The 27,938-nt window shown below is 37.8% G+C and overlaps 1 protein-coding gene across 5 annotated transcripts; it reads left to right on the top strand.

Annotated features, from left to right (window-relative positions):
• Positions 1 to 55: 55 nt before the first annotated feature.
• Positions 56 to 27,921, top strand: CRACR2B (calcium release activated channel regulator 2B). Of its 5 annotated transcripts, XM_014057689.2 has the most exons (13): positions 56 to 459; positions 6,516 to 6,683; positions 11,125 to 11,274; positions 11,762 to 11,841; positions 12,491 to 12,730; positions 15,199 to 15,310; positions 18,500 to 18,659; positions 19,257 to 19,403; positions 20,534 to 20,624; positions 20,751 to 20,843; positions 22,590 to 22,777; positions 24,375 to 24,446; positions 26,287 to 27,921. In XM_014057689.2, the coding sequence occupies exons 5-13, from the start codon at positions 12,509 to 12,511 to the stop codon at positions 26,441 to 26,443; spliced, it is 1,242 nt and encodes a 413-aa protein (XP_013913164.2). In that variant the 5' UTR covers positions 56 to 459; positions 6,516 to 6,683; positions 11,125 to 11,274; positions 11,762 to 11,841; positions 12,491 to 12,508; the 3' UTR covers positions 26,444 to 27,921. The 5 variants fall into 5 exon arrangements, with proteins under 5 accessions (XP_013913164.2, XP_013913163.2, XP_087572467.1 ...); XM_014057688.2 differs by lacking the exon at positions 6,516 to 6,683; XM_087716341.1 differs by lacking the exon at positions 6,516 to 6,683 and having other exon boundaries at positions 124 to 141.
• The last annotated feature ends 17 nt before the right edge of the window (positions 27,922 to 27,938 follow it).

Here is a 27,938-nt window from a genome sequence, read left to right on the forward strand (position 1 = left end):
GGCTGCAGGAGCGGCCTCCTCCTCCGTCTCCTCCTCCGCCTGCTTTCCCGGCACCGGAGAAGCGGCTGCGGCGGGAAGCTTAGAGCGCACGAGGAAAGTATAAGCGCGGAGGTTCCCTTTGCTGACCTTTCGGAGCGGCAAGTGGGTGCTCTGTCATTTCCGGCTTGCCAAAAAAGCCTTTTTCCCCGCTTGGGTTGCTTGGACGGCTGGCTGGCTGGCTTTCTCTTCCAAGCTGTTCCTTCATCTTGGAAGGAACAGGTCGAACTGTCCGAGAGGTTTTGCCAGCCTTTTCCGTCTGCGCGAAAACTACGACCGAGGGCTTTTTCCTTCCGCGGTTGGCAACTTACCTGGGCACAAGCATTCCTTTAAAACGGGAGTAGCGCAAATGCTCTGTCTAGAAAGCGTTTCCCAAACGCGGTTTGCTGCACCTGACCTCCCTCCATCTCTCTCCCCAACGAGGTAGGTGGGAAAAGGACGCTATAGGAAGAGTGACGGGCGATAGCCTGGTGGAGGTTTGCTCTTACTCTTAGCCAAATGGGGTAAAAGAGTCCAGGGCTTCTTAAGAAAGGGGCGAGTTTTGGGGTGAATCTCGGAAAGCAAAGCAAACTGAACTCGGGTCGAAGACATTTATCTGCTGCAATCACTTAGTGAGTGATTTTTTTCTCTCCTTGCAATGGATTTTAGGCTAACTTTCACAAACGCATTGCTTTCTTTCTGGATAAAATCACTTTTGACATTGCAATTAAACTCTCCCCGGATCCTGGCGTAGCTTTTAGGTTACCACAGGTAATAATTAACAAGCCATGCGTTTCTAAAAAGTCTGAGTCTCCAGGCTGTCTTAACATGGGCATGTTTTCCCTTATGAAGGACTGTCTGTCATTAACAGTTGCTTAACAGAAGCAGATTTGAAAGGCATTATTTTCTTTTTCATCGTTTCACCTCTGTCTTTGAGACAACTGTTTAAGGTTAGTTATGCAGCTGTTTAAAGATAGACTCTTGATGGAGTAAAAAGCTAATCTCCAGCATACCTTAATTTTTAAACAAAATTTACATAGTCACATACTTGCTCACAGGGACTCTGGGTGCCTTTCAAGCAATAAAACACAGTATAGAAAAATAAATAAAAATAATTCCTGATTGAACTGTAGAGGGTATAGCATAAATTTTAGTGCACTTTGGGGAATAAAAAACCTCCTTTGTGATGTCCAAACATCCTGCAAATAATTCATAGTTATCCTAAGTGCTGTACTGTTTTAGAGAACACACTTGTGAGGTAGGGTAATCTTGTGTCTGCACCTGGAAAGGCTCACTTTTAACCAGTGAGCAATGATTTGGATCCCTTGGTGCTGAATTAGATAGCAATGTCTATAGATTTCACTGTCTTAAAACTTTATTTGAGGACTATAAAATTTGAGAACCTACAGTTGCAGATATTTTATTTTCGACCTTCTAGGTGAAGCACTGCTAGATGGCAGCACGTAGCCAAACTGATCTGATCTTGAAAATCTAAGTTTGCTCAGAACAGATTGAGACTACCCACCTAAAAAAATAGCACAGGACTTGAACTTTAGTTGAGACTTCTTTTTCGTGTTAAGAAGATAGATGTTCTAACCCAACAGCCTGATCAGCTTTTTGGATTCTCTGATGGTATATAACTGCTGTTCTTGGAGTTTTTAGCTTGCTCCATAAATAGGTACATAATTAAGGAGAATATTATCTGCACTCCAAATTGAAGTTCAGAATAACCTGTTGATTTTGAGTCAGGATACTTAATCAACTACAGCTCTCCCTATTCACACTGTGTTTGTGTGTGTGCATGCACACACATATTTGCTTGAAAATACATTCAGATATGTTTAAAACTTCTTTCTCTCCCTCCTTCCACCCCCTATATTAGATAACAATAATTGTTATGACATAGCAGTTCCTGATTGTTGATGAGTGATGCATTAACATAGGTGATGTCTTACAATGAGCCTCATGTTTTGTTTAACTTCGTAATTCTCCCTAGAATTATATTCTAGAATTTGCTATGTCCCTATATTTATTTCTTTAATTTTAACATTTTAATGGATTTAGTAAAAAGGGGAAACAATCTATAGTTTTATGCTGGTTCCAGTTTGTTTCTATGAATTCCTTGGAAACCTTTTAGAATCCCAGCTTGTTTTTTGTTTTTTTAAAGGACATGCTTTCCATTCCTTGTAGCTATAGAGATGAGTTTGAAAACACAGCTGCGATGTTATCAAAGGTAATCTGGCTTGAAGGAAAGTAATACGTGATTTAGATTTGCGTTCAGATTTCAAGATTTCTAAGTTAGCTGATTATGTAGAGGAAATTGTAGCTGGTTAAAATTAGATTAAATTAAAATTAGATATGAAATCTAATTTTAACCAGCTACTTTTAGAGTCCCTCCGTCCCTCCGTCCCTCCACACATTTGCCTGGGAAGATGTGATTTGGCTAACTACCTGCAAATAAATATGCAAATACTTTTATGCTTTTCATTCACGGTACTTTTCCAACGTGATTCCTGAGTCAGAAAATGGCATAGGCTTGCAGAATATTAAAAACCAAGAGATGGATCATCAAGTCATATTTATGAAAAATGGAAATCCTTGTTCTGTTGAAAGTATTCCTTAGAAGAGAGGACACTTATCCATTTATTCTTGTAATGTAATTCTAAGCAGAGTTGCTAAAGCATAAATTCTGTTAGTTTAGTCCTCTGCACATTCAATTTGAAGATTGTATAGTAATTTTTTCTTGCTTGTTCTATAATTTATTTGATGACTTTTAGTTGGATAGTGAATGTTGCAAAGCTATATGGTAAAGGCACTGAAACAAATGTGAGAGGTACAAAATGTTAATTTCCTTGTGAAACCTCATGCATTTTCTTTGAATGTTTTATGATGAAAATGTACTATTCTAGAAGCAGCTATATAATGCTTATTTGAGGGAATGTCATATACATACATACATAGAAATGTGTGTGTTCTGTGAAACTATAGGTAGCTCTCATTTACCAATTGTTCACAGTTATGACAGTGATAGAAAAGCAATTTCGTGACCAATCATTGCATTTACAACTTTGCAGATCTGTAAACTGAATGAAAGCTGAAGATCTGTGGTGAATTGAGAGATAATAAACACAGTTGTTGTTCACTTCACTTAAAAATCAAATTTCTAGTCTCAATCATGGTTGCTAAATAAGGACTATTTGTCTTTGGTTCTGTATAAAATCTGGCAATTTTTCTATCCCTCTCTCCATCTGTCTCTATTTTTAAAAAAGTGAATCTGACACACGCCCTAAAATGCCAGTTCAGACATTTATTTCATTTTTTTGACATAAACTCTGTTTCACAAAAACCAACACCATAAAAATTGCTGCACAGATGTAACAACTTTAGCATGTCATATATAGGCAGATAACTCAATTTAGCTACCTACAAAATAGAAATGTTCAATTAGTTCTAGTAGCGGTAATAGAATGAAAGTTAGCTTTTAGATCCTGTAACAAGTCGAACTTACATTTATAGATGATCTTGTTTAATCATGCTTGTTCTTTGCCTAATCAGAGAGCACAATTTCTTTTTGATTCTAGTCACTTTAAATCGCAGTGATTCTTCTTTCCATTCCCACTCAAATGAACATATTGCAGTTACATGAATTACAGAGTTTTTTTTAATTTGCAAAACTGTCTTTCTGTAGTTGTTTTAAAGCAGACTTGGGGAACATTTACCGTAGTGTCCAAGGACTTCATATTCTTTTGCTGTGGTATTTACAGCCAGGTAAGCAGGATCTTCTTTTAAAATGAATCTTGCACTTCCCAAAGATTAAGCCAGTATTAAAGCAACAGGGAAATGACTACCTCTGCATGTTAGTAGCATTTTTAGGAACAGGGCCAATCCCAAGAGCCATAAAATTATTGTTGTGGAGCTGCATATGGCATGTGGGTAGGGGGTTACCATCCTTGTTATTAGATACCAGTTTGATAAAGAATCCATTGATAAATTGGTTCCTGATTTGGAGCACTAACTGTAAGAGGATAATAAAATATACACCATGCTTTTTTTAAAGCATGGAATTAGATTCTGGAAATGAGACAGTTTCAGCCTGGCTTAGTTTGAGGTCCAGGGATAAGAGATAGTTTACATTCATGCCTTGTCACTTGTATTTTGAGTAATAATTTAAATTTTACACACACACACACACACACACACACACACACACACACACACACCTTATTCAAGATTGAGTCTGAGCTACATTTAAGAAAGAGAAAAAATGGCTGAAAGATCAGTCCAATCAGTTATGAGTTTAGCATATCCTATTGGGAGACAGCTTCAAAGACTACAGTAACTTTTTCCCCCAGTCACATATTTATCTTGTCAATTTACCAATAATGCATGATGTTGGCAGTTTGCTTTGGCACTACTGGAACTTTTTATTTCATAACATTCTATACCAACAGCAAAGCCACCATGAGTTTTGGTAACACAAATCCCAACTGGTTTTACTTGAAACTGTACAATACTAATTCTCAGTGGACACTACTCCATTAGATAAATCTTTGCTGACGTGCGTTCCCTGTTGTGCAGGTCCTACTTTCTCCCAACTTTGAGGAAATTGTCCATTCCAGCCAAGAGAAACAAATGTGCTCTTTGTGCACATTTAAGTCCAAATGTGGTTTGGACTTACGTCTAAGCCTTCAAATAGATTGGTGATTCAACCCATTCATGAACTCTGCCTTCAGTTACTAGCATGCTTGTGAAAGCTCAGTTGCAGGCAGGCCTTGAGTTACAATAGTTTTCATTTAGTGACTGTTCAAAGTTACAACAGTACTGAAAGAAGTGACTTATGACCATTTGTGTTCACATGAGTGTGAACAATGGTCACAAGTCACTTTTTTCAGTGCTGCTGTAACTTCAAATGGACACTAAATGAACTGTTGTAAGTTGAGGATCTATCTGTACTGAGCATGGTTTCTGGAATTCTTTCTTATCCTTTCACCTGCAGTGGTCATATATTTGGAAGCAATGGGGCAAACTGCATTTATTAACCATTGCTTCATATGCAAACTTTTAGAAAGCCAAAACATGTGGATAGATATTGTTAGACTATCTGGGAGCCAAAATATGTAAATTCATTTCCCCTCTTTGCTGTTAACTGGTTGCAGAGTTTAAAATAATAAAGCTTAGCTTTATTATTCTCCAGATGGAACAATCAGCGACATTCTGACAGCTGCACAAGTTTCTGCAATCTCTTTTTACTGCCTGTTTCACTGGGAAAATTCTAAGTTTCTTTCTATATCCATTACTCAGCTATGGGCATTCCCCCTTTTTATCTGATCATTCCCTAAGAAGCCTCCCTCCCCCCTCCACTTCCAAGGTCATTTTCACATTCCATTATATATTGGTATTCAGCAGGTTCTGACCAGTTCTGGAGAACTGGTAGCGGAAATTTTGAGTAATTCGGAGAACCGATAAATACTACCTCTTACTGGCCACGCCCCCATCTGTTCTCTGCCTCCCGAGTCCCAGCTAATGGGGAAGAAATGGGGATTTTGCAGTAACCTTCCCTTGGAGTGGGGAGGGAATGGAGATTTTACAGTACCCTTCCCCTGCCATGCCTACCAAGTCACGCCCACAGAACCGGTAGTAAAGAAATGTGAATCCCACCACTGATATATTCCCATAATAATAATTGTTATTTCAACTTATGTTTATTCTTATATGGAGGTGGATATCTTTTGTTCACCGCTTTGATAAATGTTGTTGCAGAAATTATTCTAGAGTTTTGGTAAATAGCTCTGCTCAGTGTATTTTTGGAGAACATAATGTGATATGAGGAGAATTAAATATCAAGCTGCCTATGCAAAATCTAACCTAAATGTATTAGATCTGTGATGGCATCACTTTTTCAAAGAACACACAAGGAGAAAATTGGAGGAGCTCATATATTTATGCAGGTGCAAACACGCATGCATACAATATCTATGAGGAGTAAAACTGTAGAATTATTAGTATCCCATGTTCCCTTTAGGTTTAAAGGTAGTTAAGGCATTTTAACTCTTCAACCAATTAATAGCAAAGAGTGGAAATGAATGTACGTCTTTTGGCTCCCAGATAGTCTAACAATATCTATCCACGTGTTTTGGCTTCCTAAAAGTTTGCATATGAAGCAATTGTTAATAAGCTGGAATAATAAAGCATAGCAAAGAGCTTAGTGCTGTAATCAAAAGCTATGTTCTTTTCCAGTAAGCCCTCTAGGACTCGCTTCTCAAATTTCTAGTTTTCTAGCTTTAGATTGTACAGCAGTATTTGCATGACATATACTTTCAGTGTAAGAGTAATCACCCTTCTCACACTTGACCTCCAATTTGCTACAGTTCTTGTTTTCATCATCTTATGTACGAATGAAACATCTGACAAGGTCCCCCATTCCTGTTTGACTTTACACTGTCTGCCTTTGCTCATCTCATATGAGTTTTAAGGATCCCATCAATTATGTATCTTCTCAGCTCCCGGTCTTTGAAGTGTTATTAAAGGGCGCTGAAGACAAAATAGCTGTTTAAAGTTCGAGGAAAGAAGCAGTCAAAAATGAAGGACGGAGGAAATCCCCCAATCAACCCTGATCCTCTCACCTGACCAAATGTTCCTTCTGGCGTTTGTACATTTGCTTTTGCTAGGTAAATATTACCTTAGAGGGCTGCTCTGGTATCCATAAGTGAAGAGCTTTACTCAAGGCTGTTAAACTCTCTCATGATCCTGGCACCGAAGGTCTCCAGTGTGTTGGAATTTCTGTTGCTGTGCCAAAGCCTGATACCCTTAGCCGGTGTGGAGAAAGCCAAGGGCATCTTTGTCTTGGCTTGCTGCCCTGAGCTATCTGCTCTTCAAAACAAAAAAAGCACCCTCCTTTCAGAATTTGACATTTCTGAAACAGACTTTGCTAGCTTTGGCTTCGTCCTGACTTAATGGAAAGAATACATACCCAGTAGCAATTACAGGACAGTATCGTACCTATCAGCATTCCTGCAAGAACGTGTGCAAAATTGTCCTTGTTAAATATAAAATAAAAAATAATACAGCCAAGCATAATGGGTAGAATTTTCTGCAAACTTCCTTATTCGTAGGATCTGCCTTACACCACCATATCAAAAACTCCCGTGAATACCAGTGGACTAAAATATATAATAATTCACTTATCTGTCACAACATGTATCATTTTATACTTGTATACTATGTGTAAATCCCAATGTGTTTAGTTGAAGTTGTTTCTATTTTCAGTTGGTTCCATTTTCACAGGAAAAAAATGGTTCCATGTGAGTTGATTTCAGAGATTTCAAAGAGTTAGAGAAAATAAATTGTCAGAAATGCTGTGTACAAAGAAGCTTATAGCTATGTGTTTTTATTATCCTTTTTTTCTTTTTGGCAAAACAAAGATTCTAGTGAGCTCTTAAGTTTTGCAAAATAAGATATCTGTCCATCTCTTTGGTTTTTCAAATAACTGAGTTGGACTAAGTATGTTTAGCTACTGTTTAAGATGAGAGTGTCGATTTCAAATAGTGAAAGAAAGGAGCTAAATGTAAGCCCAAAAGTTTCTTCTTTCAATTAGAAAAGTGGGGGATTTTTAGAACCTTTTAGGGGGGGTCATAAACAGAATGCAGCACTTGCTATTTTGTCTTGCAAGGTACAGTATATCTAGTAACTGCTTATATGAGCTCCACTGTTTTCTTTTAGGCTGATTTCAGGTATTGTACCAGTTTAAGGGTAGGCAGAGTTTTGATTCCTAGAAGCCACATATAATTTGTAAAGAGAACTCCATATTGAATGGAGCAATAAAACAAAAGGCTGATGGAGACATTTTCTTTTTTTAATCGGGTTTCATAAGTGGGAAAGGCCAGGGAGTCTTTTTTAATTAAGTTGAATCTGTTTTAAGAATTACATTATAGATTTCCTATATTTTCATTTCAAAATTATGGAAAATTTTGTTACTGGTTTTTGTTTATTTAGCTCAAAGGGAACTTGGAAAGTTAGGGGGGGAAAAAGACTGCAGAATTTTGCCACAGTTTGCTTTGTTTATCATTTGTTGAACAAACAACAGTCATTTACTTCACTATTGAAGCTAATCCATTCAAACATCATGATAAGCCCAAATCAAATATTCAGCCTGGTGCATCCTGCAAACCAAGCAGAGGGATGTTTCCCAATAACCGTTCTTGGCATTACCATCAAAAGATATTGTGCATCTGTTCTATCTTCCCCTATTGTATTTTCTCAAGAAAGTAAATATCATGAGGAAACACATCAGAATATACCTAACATTCCTCAGTTGGGACAGGGCAATTGCACTACATAAATGTCTTGTCTGTGTTGACCACAGTAAGAAAAAAAAGAGATAGTTTTGTTAAAATCACAAACACAAACGCATCTAGTAGATTTCTCAATATTCTTCCCAAACGTTGGTCTTTTTGTGCTAGGTATACAGTATATCTCTTTGGAAGTCTTCTAAACTGGAAACCTTAGGCTGGCTCACAAAAACATGAGGAATCAACCATAAAGATCCTGTTATTATATGATAAAGTGATAATGGAAATGAGCAGTGACATTGTTGTTCAGGACTTTGTCTTCAGTCTCAACTTGGTTATTATTTTTAATATCAATCTATTAGAGATACCAGAAGCAAGGCTCTTCCTAATATAAATTGCTTTGTGGGAAAGGGAATTTTACTGAATGTTTTGCTGAACAATTCATAGGATTAAAGTTTAATTGAAAATGTAATACTGTAATTATGCTTTTCCTAAGAGAATGTATAATTAGGCTTTCATTCCCATTCTCTTTAATAAAGAGGCAACGATAATGTTCTGCTTTTAAAGAAGTTGTTGCATTTGAATTAATGTCAGTACTTTAAAAAGCTAATTATACTTGGGTCTTATTTTGTGAGTGGGTATAGCTTGGAACCCTATAAAGAAAGATGCCCTTGAGAAACTCTGCTTCTAATTGTTTCAAACTCATCCCAGTTATTGGCTTTCCCGGCTTGGATTTATGGAAGTTGTATTCTAAATAAGGAGGGCACCAGGTTAAGGGAAAGTGATGCTGAACACTCAAAAGCAACTGAAAAGTTGCACATATTTGAACTTAAATTGGGTGTGCTATTACCAGGCCAGTCTACAGACAGATATCTCTCAGTCATTAGTCTTATGCATAAATAATACAGATAGTCCTCAATGTAGAGCCACAATTGAGTCCGAAAATTTTGTTGCTAAGTGAGAAAGTTAAGTGAATTTTACTTCATTTTATGATCTTTCTTGCCATAGTGTTGAATGAGTCACTGCAGTTGTTAGATTAGTACCGTTGTTAAGTGAATCTGACTTCCCCATTGACAAAAGGTTGCAAAAGATGATCACATGACCCTGAGACACTGTAACCGTCATAAATATGAGTCAGTTGCCAAGCGTCTAAATTTCAATCATAACCACAGATTCGCTGCAATGGTCATAAGTGTAAAAAATGGTCATAAGTCGCTTTTTTCAGTGCTGTTGTAACTTCAAACTGTCACTAAATAAACTTGTAAATCAAGGGTTACCTGTAGATACATTTGTTATTTAACCATGTATTCTTAAATAGGCATTTGATAAAAGTCAGAATTTTATCATCTCAATAGAGAATACAATGCAACCGACTTTGTCTGACCCTGGAAGTAAAAGAGAGTTTTTTCTAATTAGTGCTTGAATGGGAGACCTCTGGGAAATTCCAAGGTTGTACTGTAAACCTGCCTCAGATGTTTGTTTTTAAAGGCAAGGCAATTTCTTACTGCCAATGAAAAACTGCATGAATATGTCCATCAAGTACTAAGCTTTGAAGAAATACTAAACTTCGAACATGACTTGAAAAATACTTTGCTTTGGTAACTTTACTAAGTTCCTAATGGGGAGCTGAGTATATTATCACTCATTTAATACCAGTATCCACAATTTGTCTTATCTAATAAAAATATCCTTTCCCCCACTTAGAATATCTGTACAATCTACCAAATGATATAATATGTCTCGTTTGAAGATCTTAAATAACTAATACTAAATGTCTTCCAAAAAATTTCTCCAGCTATTAAGCCATGGCAATAAATAAGACCAAGCCCATGCTTTTATTGAACTCAGTCCTGGGACAGTTCCGAAATATATGTGTGAGTCAGTCAGCTATATTATCTGTATCCGTTTGTTTAGAGTCTGTGTGAAGACATAGCATCTCAGCATCTCTGTCTAACAATCTGGACAAACGCAGAGAATATACAGTATGTCACTCAGGATTAAATTGTGAAGATGCTCTCTGAGTTTGGTTATATACTGCAAACTTCACACTCATTGGCAGTGAGGAAGTTACCTAATTGGGTAATGAAATATCCGCAAGTAAACAAGCAAGCTCAGGGAGCACCAACAACTCCATAATTTGGACGAAGTGAAGTCTCATCTTGCCCACAGACTCCATATTTCTGGTCATTGTTATAAGAAGAGAGAAAATATTGAATTATTTTAAAGATCTGCTGGAATACTGCTGTACAAAGTAACTGGGATAAACAACAACAGGGTCTTATTTCTCTGCATTTCTCACAAAATGTCTTTGGGTTTTTTGAAGGAAGATTTTCTGTTTCCCTTATTGTGAAACGTGATCCTTTGGCTTTGACTACACCCCATTGAAATAGTTTATCCTTAGCTTTTAATAATCCTTAGGAAAGGGCACTTAAGAGTTAGACAGCCTTTGTTTACCATATTATAGAAATAAAGGACTTTTTAAAAATTAGACTTCTGCTGTGCTGAACCAATTGAGCTGCAATAAGCATTGTGATAGTTTGAGTACATCCTGCTACTTTCCCTTGAGTGCTAATCTCTTCTTTGAACATACAATACCATACCGGTATTATATTATATCTTCTTACTGGTCTTTCCTGTTTTCTGTCAAAGGACTCTTTATGACCCAACTGAATAGACTAAAAAGAGAATTAAGCATTTCAGCTAATACACATGTCTGTGTTTCTGTGTCCTCATTTATAGTAATGCTATTTCAATTTTTCTTTCAAATGGCATGGATTCTTTTCATGGTTTTAATTACATAATGAATGTTTGGTCTTTGTAGGCTTTTGGGGAGAAGATGAGAAAATGTGCCCCATTTGAGGAAAAACTGCATTAATTCTTCAGCTCTTGAAGAGATGTAAAAACCGAAGGCTTCTGTGAACTTGATAGCAAAGGATTTATTATTTCTGCCATCGAAATGAAGACTTTAAAGGTATTTTATCTGTTACTCTCTTTTATATATATAATGTACATCTAGTTATGAGGCCACCACCATATGCCCTGAGACATTTTGAATATAAATATGTGGATTATTTGTATATGTTTACTTCTCTTCTATCGTGTTCGCATCATACGCTAAATAAATAACCTTTCTTTTTTTTTTTGAGTTAAGTACTGAAGGGTAACTTTCCAAATATAAGCGCTGTTTATTTTATACAAAGATTGATATGTCTTCCTTCCAACACATATTGATCACTCAGGGATGATAGGTATCTAAAACTTCGTTTAGTAGAATTTGATCAAATAAGAAGGTTCCTTCTAGAAGGCAAGTTATCAGTCATATCTGTGAAACTGATACTCTTGGTGGGAGCATGGGAACTTGAATGAAGTAGGTTTTAGTTTGATATTTATTTAGTAACTGTAATCATCTCAGGTCTGCTATGTAGTATTTAATATTTGTAGTTGTTTTTGTTTTACAGTAGATAAATTTCATACAAGATTTATGGACAAAGATACAAGATACTCTTCTATATCAGCAAGCCTGCAATGTAATATGTATGTAAGTAGCCGTTTTCCTAGTTTTTTTTTTTCCAGAAGTAATCCCATGGAATTTAGCATTACTTATTCTCAACAAAATTGTAGCCTCAATCCATGCTTATGTGTTCTAAATATTTTATGGAAGCAAGTTATAAGCTGCTTTCTAAATGTTAGAAGGTGATTATAGCCATATAATCACCTTCTGAGTTTTCTTGAATCTAAATCAGTGGTGGTATAATACAAAAGACTTTCAAAGATTAAAATCTGGAATAGTGGCATGCCTCTTTTCTGTTCTATTTTCTCCAAATGTGGTGCTGTAGTGATTTCATCTTGATTATATTTGCAGCAGAAGGCTTGTTTTAACAATCACATATTCTGTGCATAGAGCATAGAGTATTTACTTATTCTGCAGTGTTCTAGGACACTAACTTCTACTTCCTCCAAAACACATGAGAGCTATGTTTTGCTTCGAGATGGAGATTTTGGTAGAACTGCATATTTAACCCAGTGTTATTCTGAAAAATACTTTCCCTGTTTTTCATTCATATAAATGATTATTCTCAGTAGTGTCTTTGCAGAACATGTTTGGAAGTCTCTCATTTATTATTTTAAGGAGAAAAGTAATTAAGTTCATTTTACTCCCACCCACCCCTAATGTTTTATCATTTCAGTGAAAAGCTTGCAAAGCAATGCAGAGATCTGGGAAAAAACATTCCAAAACTCTCCATCAGGAAGACAAGGAAGTAAATGGAATGACTGAAGGTGTCTCTCGCTCCCTTTCGCTTCCTTCTCCCCTTCTCTGCTTGAGTGGTGAGGGAAACACACAAGTGGAAATGCTGGAAAAAGCCCAGGAGCTCTTCCGGCTCTGTGACAAGGAGGAGAAGGGTTTCATAACAAGATTTGACATGCAGGTAAGGATCTGACACTGGCTGGCTTCTCAAGATACTATATGGTTTGCTTGTTTGATGTATTGTGTGAATGCAACGACTAGGTGTAGGAACGTATCATAGTTCATGGGAAGAAGCATATCACTTTATTTAACAGATTCTGTTCCAAATACAAAGCAGAACATTCAAGTCTGAGCTTTGAAAACAGTACTGGAGCAAACCAAGTATCAGACTGACATCAAATATGATGCAACATAATTTAATTATTATAGGTTTAGCATAAAATGGTTTTCTGTTAAAGTCTCAGCTTAAATGTAATACCAAAGTTGAAGATTGCTTGGTATTGACCCAAGATTGACATTCATTTTCCCTGTTTCTGTTTAGATATATCCATATCAGTGATGAAATTCAATTTTTTTTACTACTAGTTCTGTGGGTGTGGCTTAGTAGGCGTGTCAGGGGAAGGATACTGCAAAATCTCCATTCCCACCCCACTCTGGGCCAGCCAGATGTGGTATTTGCCAGTTCTCCGAACTATTCAAAATTTCCACTACCGGTTCTCCAGAACCTATCAGAACCTGCTGAATTTCACCCCCATATGCCCTCAAGTGAATGAAAGGAATGGTGAAAACCATCATCATTTAACTGTCTTCTTTTCTGTCATTGGTCAGTCAGATGCTCAAAGTTTAATATTTATCTTTTCTTTTTATATGTTCTCACATTTGGAAAGAAGTCCAAATTGCCCAATTCATGTTCTGTGCTTTTTGGTTGCTCAGCTAATCCAGTTTAGTACTTTGTTCCAAAGGTTTTTTTTCAAAAGGCAACTAGACCTTGGTTTTCCTTGCAGGTGTTTTGCTTCTCATCCAAGAAGCTTCTTTAGTTCTTCTTCATCAGAACTGACAAAGCTTCTTGGATAAAAAGTGAAATTTCTTCAAGGAAAAACAAATTCCAGTTGCCTTTTGAAAAAGTACCTTTGGAAAAACCATGACCCGACTGAGAATATCCATAGACATTTTTTACTTTAAGTTTTCCTTTTGCCTTTCTTCACAATGTACTTAGCTCTTGTTTATGTTGCTTAGTCTGGTGATGGTCTCTTGTTCATTCAGTCAGCTGGTAATTGTCACAAGAAGATCCCCTTGCCACTTTCTGATTGGTTCCTTTTATATGTTCACCAACTGATCCGTTGGCTGGTCTCATTAAGGCTGTCAACATTCCATCCATCATTTTCACACCTCTCTTGGGTTGTCACCATCATCTTTTCAGCTTTTCTTCAACATTGGTGTTGATGTTCAGTGTACTCAAAAATGCTGAACATAACCATCTGCCATAGTCACTATGAATTGCCATAGTATTAATTGGCTATCTATATTGGCAACAAAATCAAAGTTTATGGTTTAATATATGATATGAATCAATTCTGATTTATTTAATAAGCTTTGTTTTTATAAGATTGTCGATTAATATAATGGGTGAATCTTATATCATCTTCCACATTAACTCTTACTTCCCATGGATGCTGAATTTGGCCTAAGTAATTTTTTTTAAATAAAAAAAAGTCCGTAAACAAATGTAACACAACATAGACAAAGACTGTACTTCATTTCTTTAAAAACACAGAGCAGTCAGTATACATAAGAATAAATGGACACACATCTAAAAGATATGTGGACACATATCTAAATTTTACCAAGAGGGAGCAAAATTCTTCACGTCAATTCTTGAAGGATAGGTACAGATACTGTGTCTACTTCACACCTGCACCAGCATCTATTCCCAAAGGCAAGGAAGTCTTCAGTGTAAATCCGAAAGTATAGGCGTTGTGATGCCTGTCATAGGATAAATGCAACTTTGGCTTCAGTGGCCATCTTTCTGTGTCTTTCTGTGCCATGAAGAAATAAAATATGGGAAGGCTATTGAAGGGATATCAAACTAAAAAAAGAGCTTATCCTGGTCCCTTCTTTTGCATATATTTGCATGCTTTGAAGAGTGCTGTTAAAGGCGCAGAAGAAATACCAAATGAACGGTTGTGGCTATGAATTGCAGCTAAGTTGGACAGAGTGTGCACTTAGAGAACACCCAGTTTCTGCCCTGGCAAAGTAGAATGTTCATTGTTTATATGACGTCTGCCAATTTTCCATGAGTTGCATACCAGTAAGGTTATTCAGGACTTCATTCTCTGGTTTATAATACTAAATGCTAATTATAATTATAGACTATAATGGTTAAGACACACCTTAACTAGAAACTCTACCCATTAATGTGAGTTTAGAGCAGAAAATGCAAGAGTGCAAATCATCATATCCATGTATTCAAGGAAAGTCCGTACCCCCACTCCCACCCCCAATCCTTTCATCTGCATTGTACAAGAACTTGGCAAGCTTAGTTCTATGGAGGCAACTGGGGAAATAAGGTGAGAATAATATTTTCTATTTGTTCTGTTAATTATAGATAAAAATCCTGAATCTGACCCTCCTTTTTCTTCTTTTCCACAGCGGTTACAAAGTGAGCTACCGTTCACAACCGAACAGCTGGAGGCTGTTTTTGACAGTCTGGTGCAAGACAATAATGGTTACCTCACCCCAGTAGAATTCAGTGTAGGCCTAGGTAAGAGAAGAAGGAGAGTCACTACATGTGGAACAATGATGGCTGCTCCTGTTGAAGGCAAACAGTAGACAGGAAATCCATATTTCTGTTCTCAGACAGCTGAGAATGGAACCATACTGAAAACTGAGTCTACTGTAGCAGGCAAGGCAGTGATATATGGAGAAAATATTGCTTTACTCTGAAGCAAAGAAGTAGGAATGGATAGACAAAGAGTAGATCCAAGCTGGTGAACTATTTGTCTTTGCCATTTTACTGTTTAGTAAAACAAACACTGCTTACAAATGTTGGTATACTTTCAGGATTTTTTTTTGCCCCATGTCTATTCCACAAACAAGTTTCTCAGGGTAGTGAGCATCTGGAAGCCACACCAAACTTCATGTTTGCAGAACAGAGTATGGAATGTAGTTCGGCTTACTGTGAGTCATGTTGGGATGAGGTTTCCTTGCAACCACCTGCTGTCCTACTAAAAAGTCTTCCAACACTTCTCATTTACTGCTAAAATATCCAGCAAGCATGAATTCCCCCATGCAGGCAAAGTAGATAATGTAAGAAAGATACATTTGGTATGAGCTGGCTTTGAAGGAGGGGAGGTTACTAAAATAGCCTTGTGCTGATTAGAAGAAGCCAAGTTCTTCTGTTTAAGAAGACAACTTAAATCAACAGTTCTAAAACTTTGCTACAAAGCAGGCTGACCAAAGTGATCAGACCTAGGGAATTGGGTAGGAAAGCAGTGAGAGATTCTGATTTCATGAACTAGAATAGAGACATGATATAGTATATTTTGTCCAAAGGGTAAATATCTTGGAGTTTCAAGAGTAAACAGTTCAGGTATTTGACCTAGGCTACACATTTAGGAGGTAGTAATCATAATACAGGTAGTCCTCAGCTTATGACCCCAATTGAACCCAAAATTTAGGTTGCTAAGTGAGAAGTTTGTTAAGTGAGTTTTGCCCCATTTTATGACTTTTCTTGTCACCTTTGTTAAGTGAATCACTGCAGTTAAATCAGTAACACGGTTGTTAAGTGAATCAGGTTTCCTCATTGATTTTGCTTGTCAGAGGGTCGCAAAAAAGGTGATCACAAGACCCCAGGACACTGCAACTGTCATAAACATGAATCAGTTGTTAAGCATCTGAATGTAAATCAAGCGAGCATGGGGATGCTGCAATGGTCAAAAAGTCACTTTTTTTAGTGTCGTATCTTTGAACGGTCACTAAGGACATTGTTGTAAGTCGAGAACTACCTATATAGAATATTGCTAGTACTGACCTATCCCAGAATAGTTAATGGTTAATAGTCACTCAGATAGCTAAAGCAAGTTACTTTATTGTTCTCTACCTAAATTACAAGAATCACCCCAGACAGCTCGCCTTCCCTTGAGAACAACCACATAAGGTTTCATGAATCTAGGGGTGGAAGGTTTATGTTTTTTGCAGTTATGCGAGGATTCTGAAATAATCCCATGCTTGACCCCTCCCCCAACTTCCAGCCTAACTCTGAAATCAAGTGTTTGCTAAGCCAATAGTAATAAGGGGAATGACATAGTCAGCCTATCACAAATGAGAAAGCCAGTTAGACAAATCATTCTTATTAAAATACTGGGGGGGGGGGGGTGTAGCAGAGGGAAGGCATCTCTGTGCTCTGTCTTCTGAGGTAAGCAAGACAATGCTTGAGAGAGAAAGAAGTAATAGAAGAAAGCAGTATGTGCTCTCTGATAGCCACTTCCGTAATTTGGCACTAATTCACATATAACAGTTATTATGGCAGATATAACACTAGGCTATAGTAACTATTTGTTTTTGCCTTAGTATTATGTGCAAATCAGGTCAGCAAATCATTTAACAAACTGCAGTTTTTTTTAAAAAAATGACTTATTTATATGTGTAAGAAGTCCAAATAATAATAAAATGCAGGATTCCACCATATTCTGTGTTTGGGTTGCGAGAGTTTAGTCCTGGAAACAATGAATAATATAGGTAGTTGATGAGTTACAACCACTCTGCCCATTACAGTTGTAAGTAACTGCGGTTCTTAAGTGAGATGCCCTCAAAACTGCCTCATTCAATGACCACTGTCCCTGCCCTTCCAGATATGGCTGCAATGGGTTGTTAAAAGAATGGAGAAAATGAGCTGCCTTCTGAAGGAAGACAGGCAGCTCCCTTCTGTGCACAGAACGGGTGGTCTGGAAGCCATGTTGGCTTCCTTCACCACAGTACACTAGAAAATTAGAAAAGCTTTCTCTCTAGCCTGGGGCGGGGAGTCCGCGCACTGCATAGGGAAGGGAAGCTGTCCCAACTTTGTTCCTCTATACAACACGTCCCTGTACTGACTTCCCTGGCTAGGGGAAAAAACCTTCTCTCTAACTGGTGTGTGTGTGAGAGAGAAAGAGGGAGAGGGGAAATGGTGCACTGTTTAGAGAAACAAAATGGCTTGTGACCTCCTAATCTGACTTTCCTGTTGACTTTCTCAGGAATCTGGCAGGGATGATCGCTAATGGTGATCACACGAGGTTGCTAACAGCCCAGATTGCAATTGCATGACTGCAGGGGCTGTGTAATGGCTGTGACTGTGAACACCAGTGATAGATACCTTCATTCAGTGACATCTTAATTTCCAATAGTCGCTGAATGAACAGCCATACATTAAGTGGAAGACTACCTGTGAGGAATAGCAGAGAATATTTTTAAGACCGCGAAGCTGCCCTTCTAGTATGATTAACTGTAGTTTCCAGAATTTGCAGCTAGCAAGGTGAAAGATCTGAACGGCTGGGGAGTCTGAGGTTTATATTCAAACATACTTATGAGTACTAAGTGAGGGAAGGGTGATAAGCAGAATTATCTTCATTGCCACAGAGTAACCACAGTTCGCTGCATAAATTATGTGGGTGGGCTAAAGATGGCCAGCCCTATTGTTCTTAGGACAACCTACATAGCCAGTGCGATTTAGAAAACCACTTTCTAAGTTAAGATGGGGTTATGGATTTGCTATTTCACAAAGGGTCTCTAATTTTGCTTCCCCAATTAATTATGTAGGCCCTGATACTGCAGTCTGGGACTTTATCTTGAAGTTTGTAACTTCAGTGAGCTTCCAGTCAGTCTCTCTTTGCAAAACAGAGCAAAATAAGCCTAAAGCAAATTTCCTTTCTGTGGGCTGAAAGGTGATCTTGTATTCTTTCACTTATTTTCATAGGGAAGTTCATAGGAAACGAGCCACACCAGAACTCTGAAAATGCCAGTCACGAGGAGACCTTTGAATCTAGCTGGTCAGAGGAATTGGACCAGACGGATGAAGGGGAGAGACTGTTTTGCTCTGTGCTGGAGCAGTTTGAAGCATCCCAGATCTTTGAAGAGTAAGATGGAACTTCTCCAATCTATCTTTTCCCATTAGAGTATGATTATTATAATTGTTCCATTTAACAGCCTCACGTTCAAAAAAGGTTGCCTTGAATTTTGTATGGCAGACTCTTTGCTATATAATTAGTGAACTATATCTATTGCCTTTAATCTGTAAAATAGGGGTGAAGACCCTCTGGCTCTCCAGCTGCTGCTGAATTATAGCTCTTAGTATCTCTTACCAGTGGTCACATTGACTGGAACTGAGGGCTATAGTAAATCTGGTGGTCTATGGATTTCTTATGCCCATGTGAGAATGTTACTCTTCTGCTTTTCTGTTGCTAGTCCAATGAGGGCTAATGATGATTCTGTGACAATATTAATGAAGGAAGAAGAGCAAAAATTAGAATAAGAGTCAACCAAAACTATTTTGAAGGGGGGAATGTGCAAACCTAATGTACAGAGAAAGCTCAGACTTTAAGATTTATGTCCTTCCTCTTGTGGTCTGCTTGTTTTTATCATAAGGAAGTGTGGGGAGGAGTAGAACTTAAGGTTGTGTCTTGTTTTTAATTATTAAAAGCATTTTGCTAGAATCTCCATTGCCTTTACTCCAGTCAGGGTGAAGTTCAAGAGCTTTGGGTTCGAATCCGAAAAGAGGCACCAGAACTCCTAGCCAGGTTTGAAGAGTTTCTTTTCCATATTTCTTCATACATCAAGGAACTACACCATGAGAAAGAATCCATGGAACTGGTATTAAAACGGTAAGCAATTCCCAGAATGTCTTAATGCCTCTTTTGTTATGATGAAGATTGGAGCATTGGCTTCCCATCAGGGGTGGGTTTCTGTACCACTTAGCACCAGTTCGCTTCACACTCGCGTATGCCCCCGCCACACATTGCTTGCACATGCACAGTTGGCTGTTAATTGTTCTGCGCATATTCTGCGAAACATGCTGGCAATGGCAGAAGAGACCGGGGAACCGGTTCGGGGGCGTGGCCAGCCTGGATCTGCCGATTCTGCAACCCAGGCCAAATTACCACTACCGGTTCAGCCAAATCTGGCCGAACCTAGAGCAAGCCACCTCTCCTACCCATGAACCATCAATAGGAACTGGCAGAATGTGGGAATCTAGAGGAAAGACTATGTTGTGCAAGTATGATAGTGCATGACACTATCATAAAGTTTTAATTAGAAGGCAAAAAATTTGTAAAATATTGTTGATGGTAAAATATTCATGCACAGCATGGAGGCATAGTTGAAGTAAAATATGGGGCTCAACTTTGATGCCAAGATAAGCCAACTTTGTGAATAAAACAAAATAGATAAAATGTCAGTAATTTAAATCAGTCATTGTGTCAATTTATTATAAAACATGATTAATCTTTTATACACTTTGATCTTTAACAACAACGAGTTTTACTGGAATAATTTTTCCAAGGCCTACTTACAGTTGCTGAAGATTGCAGATAGGATTGTAAAACTTACAGCAAACATTCATTATCCAGAAACAACATATTAAGCCTCTTGTAAAGAATCCTGAGTTTTTCTTTTTAGGAATTTTTCTTTTTATGGGCAGCAACTATTTAAACATTTTGATATTTTTGTAGCGCTGTGAGAGTGCCATAATTAGTGAGTATGTGAAAAGTGACAGGGTGTAGTATCGTGGTGAAGTAGAATGTACTTATTTTGCTTTAAAAAAAAGATTTCCCCCATTCTCTTACTTTGTTTTCATTTTTTGTTTATTTTACCCAACCAATGTTTTTCACACTTGGCAACTTTAATATGTGTGAACTGCAGCTACCAGAATTCTCCAGCCAGCATTGTTGCCGAGTTTGAAAAACAACAGTATACACTTTTTCCACATCTCCTTCTTCCTGTTCTATTCTTTTAGAAGAGAGACCGACCATGACCGAGAAATCAGGTGTCTTTATGAGGAAATGGAGCAACAAATTAAAGCTGAAAGGGAGCGGCTGGTTCAGCAGGTAAACTCCTGATCTGCACGCAATCCTAATTCTTGATTACTCCTATGATGTTTGGCAAATGCTTGGAATGATTTTATGGAGGAAGAAAAAAAAAGGAACACTTGTTCCTCTGTTTTCTTTTTGCAGGAGTCAACAAGGCTTGAGAAAAACAACATGTTTCAGAAAGAGTTGCAGAACAAAGAACAAGAATTTGAGAAAATTCTTTACCGGCAAAAAAAGGTGACCGAGGCCTGCTTCTCATCCTTTTATGATTAAACCAAAGTTATCATTAAGTAAAGGGGTAATAATCTTTACTATAAACTATCCTTGCCCAATCTGGTGTTTTCTAAATATACTGGATTAGGATTTCCAGAATCCTTGGTAAATGTTTGGAGGATGTGGAATAGAAAAAGGCTGCTACAAAGTATTTGTTGATTCCATCAAGAAAAACTCATGGCTTAACATAAGTTTTTGTATATGCACAAGGGATGCAAAGATGCATTGGAAAGTACATCTTGTCTGGCTGGCAGTATTTTTTGCAGAACTAGAACTGGATTAGGGTAAAGGTAAAGGTTCCCCTTGCACATATGTGCTAGTCGTTGCTGACACTAGGGGGTGGTGCTCATCTTCGTTTCAAAGCCGAAGAGCCAGCGCTGTCTGAAGACATCTCTGGGGTCATGTGGCCAGCATGACTAAATGCCAAAGGGCATGGAATACTGTTACCTTCCCACCAAAGGTGGTCCCTATTTTTCTACTTGCATTTTTACATGCTTTCGAACTGCTAGGTTGGCAGAAACTGGAACAAGTAAAGGGAGCTCACTCAGTTACTGGCGCTAGGGATTCGAGCTGCTGAACTGCCAACCTTCTGATCTACAAGTTCAGCAAATTAAGATATAGACCTGTTGGGAAAGGAAGAAGTAAAATGCTTTCTGCTCTATTTATTATTTTATCATTCTTGTTTCATTTGGTTCTAATAGGTACTAGTGTTACCATCTGTAGGCTTTCTATTGTCCTTTCATTGCCATATTACATCAAGATGTGAAAAAGCTTTGTGTTATTTTTACAGTCTTTGGTTTGTGAGTTGTACAAAGCATTAAAAAATGTTGCGGTCCTTCAGGGATGAGTGGACATGCCTGTGAGTTCAACAATGTTAAATCCTTCTTGCTGCTACATTAATACTAGTATTGCAGGAATAAATATGATAGGCTTTTGAAAGATCTTGTTTGCAAAGTCAGGATGCGTGCATGGATGGAAACATTTCTGTCTGAATACCTTTTTGGAAACTCTCGTGGATGAGATCAGAACTAAAGTGGACAAAGCCATGTTCTATTTAAGGAAAGATATAAGTTTAAAATGCCCATTTGAAGAGGGATGTAGCCTAGCCTGCTGCCTCTGTCAAGAAATTTATATCTTATGGTGTGGCAAGCAAATAATTTTTACAGAGAGTCCTTTCATTTGGGGTGGATATGTCTATGATTACGTCTAACCACACCTGATTGGTTTAAGTAACAGCTGTCTGGTTGAGAGCCAATTGCATAATATTGATATAGCAAACTTTATAAAATTCCTGACGTGGTAATCCATGACTGTAGGCCAAGTTTCTTCTGAAATCTTATCTTAATCTGCAAGGCCTGGCCCAACTGGTTTTGAATAGTATCTGCTATCCTCCCTTAACTTCCAGGCCCATGGCTCTGGCAGGGTTTCAACTCCATTCATATTTCACTTTGGTCTGGTACACTAATCCCCACCAAAGTAAGAAGAACTGTATTTATTCATGTCACAATTGTATGCTTATTATTCTTGGAGGAACGCAATTGAGAATTGGGAAATGGAGTAGTTTGCTTGGATTGTTGTAGGCAATTTAAATTAATTTTAAAAAATATACTGTCAGGATAAAACAATAACAATATTAGATATTATTCTTATTGCAAACCTAGAGTCATTCTCCAACTATATTTATTTTGTTTTATAAATGTTTATATTTAGTTGGAACATCAGTTACACTGCCAGCACTCCGAGCAGCTAGAAATGCGTATACGAAATGAGAGATTACAAATTCTGAGTGAAAATCTCCTGGATCAGCTGGAAAGGACCAAGTGGGACCTGGAAGTAGCCCAAAGTCGGTTGCAAGAATTGCAGAAAGAAGCCCAGGCAGAGGAGGAACAGAAGAACAGGTATGACCAGGGGTAACGGCAAGATGTAGAATGGCATTTCGTAGTTAGAATGGAAATATTAGGAAAGCAATGCTATTGTCTGTGGCTGCTGCACATTGATAGCTCTTTAAGGGTGAACATTTTCTGATATTTTGTTTTCCCTACTCCACTACAATCTTTATAAATCTCAAGTACACCAAAGGCATAGTACCTTTCCTTTCCTTGAGATAAACTAATAATGGAAGTCTTTTTCCAATTACGTTTTTCTAGCAACTTCATGAAGGAATTAGCTTGGGTAACAAACACCCCAGCATTTAAATATAAGGCCTTCTTTTGTCAAAACCTACAGGGCATGATAGTCCTGGAACAAAACAAATATTATCATTATCTCCACAGAAATCAATTACTTTAATGTTTAGAAAAATATGTCATTTGAGAACCGTTGGTGCCTATCAAGTAACCAGTTACTGTATATTATCAAGTGGTAAAATAATATATTTGCTAGTACTTAATTGACCAAAACCGGCTTTCCAACCATTTCGACCAGTTTTCCCTGATGCGGTCTGCTTCAAACAAACGGAGCATTAAATCCCAAATGCCCACATCAGGGACGACGGGAGTTGAAGTAGAAACATATTTGGAGAATCAAAGTTGTTGATTGTTGAGAAACAATAACTACCCATGATCCATAGACACAATGTTTTAGATGAGATGGATGTATAAAAAATAAAGCTACCTTTTGGTGTGCTCAGGTAAACACATACAGGTAGTCCTTTACTTACAACCACAATTGAGACCAGAATTTCATTGCTAAGCAAGGCAGTTAAGAGAGTAGTGCACAATTTTATGACCTTTTTTGGCTACATCTGTTAAGCAAATCACTGCAGTTATTAAGTGAATCACACAGTTGCTAACCAAATCTGGCTTCCCTCATTGACTTTGCTTGTTGGTAGTTGGCTGGGAAGGTCATAAATGATGGTCATATCTGTGGGAAGCTGCAATGGTCGTAAGTATGAGGACGGTCATAAGTCACTTTTTTCAGTGCTCTTTGTAATGTTGAACAGTTGCTAAGTGAATGTTGCATGCTGAGGACTCCCGATTTCACTTGACCTGTATCCTTAGGGCCAAACTATACCTTGTGCATACATGCAACCATTGGAGGAAAAAAAAGTGGGAATGAGAACATATGAATGTCCTTTGAGAAAAGGCAGATAAGTAAATATCCTTGTCTATAAACCTGTGATAACAATAGGCCATTAACAAATAGTCCAAGTTCATATCATGTACTTAGCCATTCTTTGTTTTAACCATGTTCAGTAAACCAAAATGGGTGGGTTTATACCTCAGGTGAAACCATAAATTTGCAAGCTTGCAAATTACCATGACTTGATTCATACCTAGAATTAAGCCAAAAACACACAAGCAACATTATGCCGTTGTGCGGCATGCAAACAAGTAGGAGAGACCTAGTTATTATTAATTTACTTAGACCATCCTCCATATACAGTTACCGCCAGCAGGCGTAGTACTGCTAGGTTTTAGCCAATATTAATGTTTGCAAAATTATAAAATACAGATTTACATATAGGAAATACTTTTTTCCTTGCTTCTATCCCAGAGATATATTTCAAGCTTCTAGGAATATGCAGAAGGAAAAACAAAGCCTCTTGCGTCAGTTGGAGCTCCTCAGGTAAGAAAGGTATCTGAAAAAATGTGGTTGGAAGTGTGAGTTGTCTGTTCAGTTACTTGGAAAACACTTGAATACAGAAACTACAGAAAGTGGACCACTTTGGGGCAGCGGTCTCCAGCCTTTCTGGTTTTGTGGACTGGTGGGGGAGGAGGCAGAGGGGATGATTTTGCACAAGTGGTGGGTGAAAGCGTGCGTGTGCAAAGCTCTATTTGCGTGAGCAGCAGGCACATGTGCTGGCCACTTGTACAAATGGAGCTATGTGCACAAGTGGAGCTGTACACGCATGTGCACTTTTCGGCTGTGTTCATGTCTCAGTTCTGAACAGACCAGTAGTGGGCCTCAGCCCAGGGGTTGGGGACCCCTGCTCTGGGGAATAGCAATAGCACTTAGACTTATAGACCATTTCACAGTGCTTTACAGCCTTCTCTAAGTGGTTTACAGAGTCAGCCTATTGCCCCCAACAACCTGGCTCCTCATTTTACCAGCCTCAGAAGGATGGAAGGCTGTGTCAACCCTGAGCCGGTGAGAATCGAACTGCCAAACTGAAGGCAGCCAGCAGTCAGCAGAAGTAGCCTACAGTACTGCATCCTAACCATTGTGCCACCACAACTCCTAGATATGTTACAAGGTTAAAAGAAATTTTAAAAGAGGAAGGGAAATGGACTTTTGCAATTGGGGGCTTGTGACTGAATTACAGGGTGGGGGTGGGGGGATGGAAAGTGTCTCTACCTCTACCTGGGACTAATTCTTCCAGGATGTTTGTGATGTCCCTCTCTTTACCCTTGGAGATACAATTCCATGGAAAGGAACAATATGTATTTAACTTACAATTAAGAAAAAAACAGTTGGGAGGGCTACAGAGGAATTAGCTGTTAAGAGTTATTGGCCTCATTTACAGATAACAATTACTTAAAATTTATTTTGATCATGGTGTATGGAAGAAATAGAATGATGTCATGAAGACGAACAAAATAGTCTTGACTATTTTTTTCTCCTTCATTTCTTTTACAGTGGAGCACCCAGTATAAGCTCTTTTGTATTCAGAATAATAATATAATGTGTTAGATTGTTAACAATTTACTTTGTATAATTAAATATTTGGATGGTCTAATATTTGTTGGATTGTTGCCAAAATGGGAAAATTGAACTCAGAAATTTCTTGTCTAGTTGACATTGGGCTGAACTCATATAATAGCCACCTTATACAAGCAATTGCTCTCCAGAATTTATTAAATGCAATCTAGGTGCCAAAGAAATTATTGAACTAGCATTTGTGATCGTACAAAGAATAGTTTCTTACTTTCCTTGTTTTCTCTGTCTTCTTAGGCTATATTCATACAACAAATTGACTCACAATTATCTTGCTATTAAAGCCCAGTGTAGTTATTTTATAGTTCAGTGCATTATGCAAATTCAGAACATTTGATTAATCACACAAATCATTGATAAATAAACCAGAGTTAAGCAGGTAAGGCAAAACAATTATTGACCACAGTACTATTAATGACTGTCAGTAGTTATGAAATCTGCTACAATCTGGTACCTGTGAAATGTGACCTGAAATTATGGGAGCTGTAGTACATCATAGCAGTAGGGAAGTCAGATCATTTCTGCACTAGTGATTTGCAGCCTTTCATAGCTGTGCAACAATCATTTTGCCAAAGTAACAGTAATCTAAACAGGGCTTGTATTACTTTAGGAATGACTAGGCAATACCATGAATACATTATACGTCACTATCATGGAAATTATATAAGTTTGGATATGGGGGAAGGGGAAAGGGCAAACGTGGACACTGTAGCCTTAACACTTGCATTTGTCTTGCTTACCTCTGGAGCAGAGAGATGAACAAAAATCTGCGAGATGAGAGAGACACAGTTGAAGCTAAGAAGATGGTCAGTCTGAAAAAGAACATTTTAATCCCCAGCCACCACTCCTTTGCCTGCTGTCATTGCTGCCATCACTTGGGGACATTTAATTTACCTGGGGGATACTAACAGTTTAATTATTATTTTTGGTAAGGATGTTCCTTTTCTAAGTCTAAATGAAGTGAGGACTGCATTTTTGCAAACCCCAGTCATTGCAAAAAAAAAAAAAATCAGCATAGCTTGCCGATTTCTGATTGTACAGGAAAGACTCTTTAAGCAGATGTTCTTTGGACCGGAAAGCATGTCTGCACTTTTTGAGCTCTTTGCACTAAAGGTAAAATACACAGTAACTGAATCTATAGAAAATTGAATTTTCTTCATGCAGTTTAAGGAAAAAGTCTTCTCTTTCCTTCTATTGTCACTGTTTCTAATAACTTGGGGATTTTTACCTGCAAGCCCCATGTCTTACTTTACACAGATAGCACTTTGCATCAACTCTTTTTGCCATATTTATTCATGATTTTTACAGTTTTCACAGTAGTGTAGCTTTATTAAAGCCTGAAGGATTTGTGCTGGACCTTTTCTGTTCCTTACTGAGGTCTGCTCCCGTAATGGACTACTCCCCCCTTCTCCCCCCCTCTAATGGCATGTATATACACATATACGCACATATACTTGTATACCTTTGTCTCAGAGGACTGAGACGTATATATATTCATCTCATGAAGTAGATTCCCCAGTAGATTCCACAGAACAGATATAACTCAACTATGAGGTATAAAGGGAGCATGAGCCAAAGAAGACTCAGAGGCTTCCAATGAAGGATATTCTTGCTGTTTCATAAATGAAGGCATGACTGAATAATGAAGAAGAGAAGAAAGGTGATTAACATCTGTGGTCAGTTTTGTTGGGCAATGATAAACAGTACTTTGATGTGTTTTCTTTAAAAAAAATCTTGAATGTAGATTTATTGAAGCTGCTAAGTAAAATTTTGTACAGAGCAAGAAAGGGATCACAGTGTAATGGCTTGTTCCACAAATCTAGATTAATATGTGTTATTTGATTGAATATTTCACTATTTATCTCTGTGATAAGTTGGTGTGTGGCAGTATCTCCAGGTGAATAATTGATGAGGATACATATTACCATTCCATTGTAAGTAGTGAAAGGTGTCTATTTTTTTGCTTCGGTAATATTTTCATGTAATTATAATTACCCAGGGAAATAACTATTGCACATTGTTCCCCAAATCCTGTGATGTGTTAAACTGGGGCATGTATAGATACAAAGATTAATAAAATCATGTAAATAGAAGTTTCAGTAAATGAAGCTAAATATGAATATAAAACGAACAATGTGAAGTCTTATTTTGCACACTCTGCATCTTTACATATTGATCGTTGTAAAAGGTTCTGCTGGAAAGATCCAGAGAGGATGACCATCAATGTTAAGTCTTGGAGGTATTGTACTTGGCAGCCATAGTGTTCCTCATCTCTTCCTCCCAAGTCCTCCAATGTGAATCCAGAAGTGGTATTTTTCACTTTGTTGTTGTTTATTCCTGCTCTGTGTGTCCAAGTCACATAAAATAAAGGTCTATTTGTCGAGAAGTAGAATGTTCCACTCA

This window comes from Thamnophis sirtalis, unplaced genomic scaffold, assembly GCF_051295495.1.
Source record: "Thamnophis sirtalis isolate CommonGarterSnake01/CBP01778 unplaced genomic scaffold, rThaSir2_p1.2 scaffold_1, whole genome shotgun sequence".
In the NCBI taxonomy this organism is placed as follows: domain Eukaryota; kingdom Metazoa; phylum Chordata; class Lepidosauria; order Squamata; family Natricidae; genus Thamnophis; species Thamnophis sirtalis.

Coding starts and splice junctions, on each gene's coding strand:
- CRACR2B (XM_014057689.2), top strand. CDS start 12,509: ATGCAGAGATCTGGGAAAAAACATTCCAAAACTCTCCATCAGGAAGAC. Junction 15,311..18,499: donor AGAATTCAGTGTAGGCCTAG/GTAAGAGAAGAA, acceptor TTATTTTCATAG/GGAAGTTCATAGGAAACGAG. Junction 20,844..22,589: donor TTCTTTACCGGCAAAAAAAG/GTGACCGAGGCC, acceptor GTTTATATTTAG/TTGGAACATCAGTTACACTG.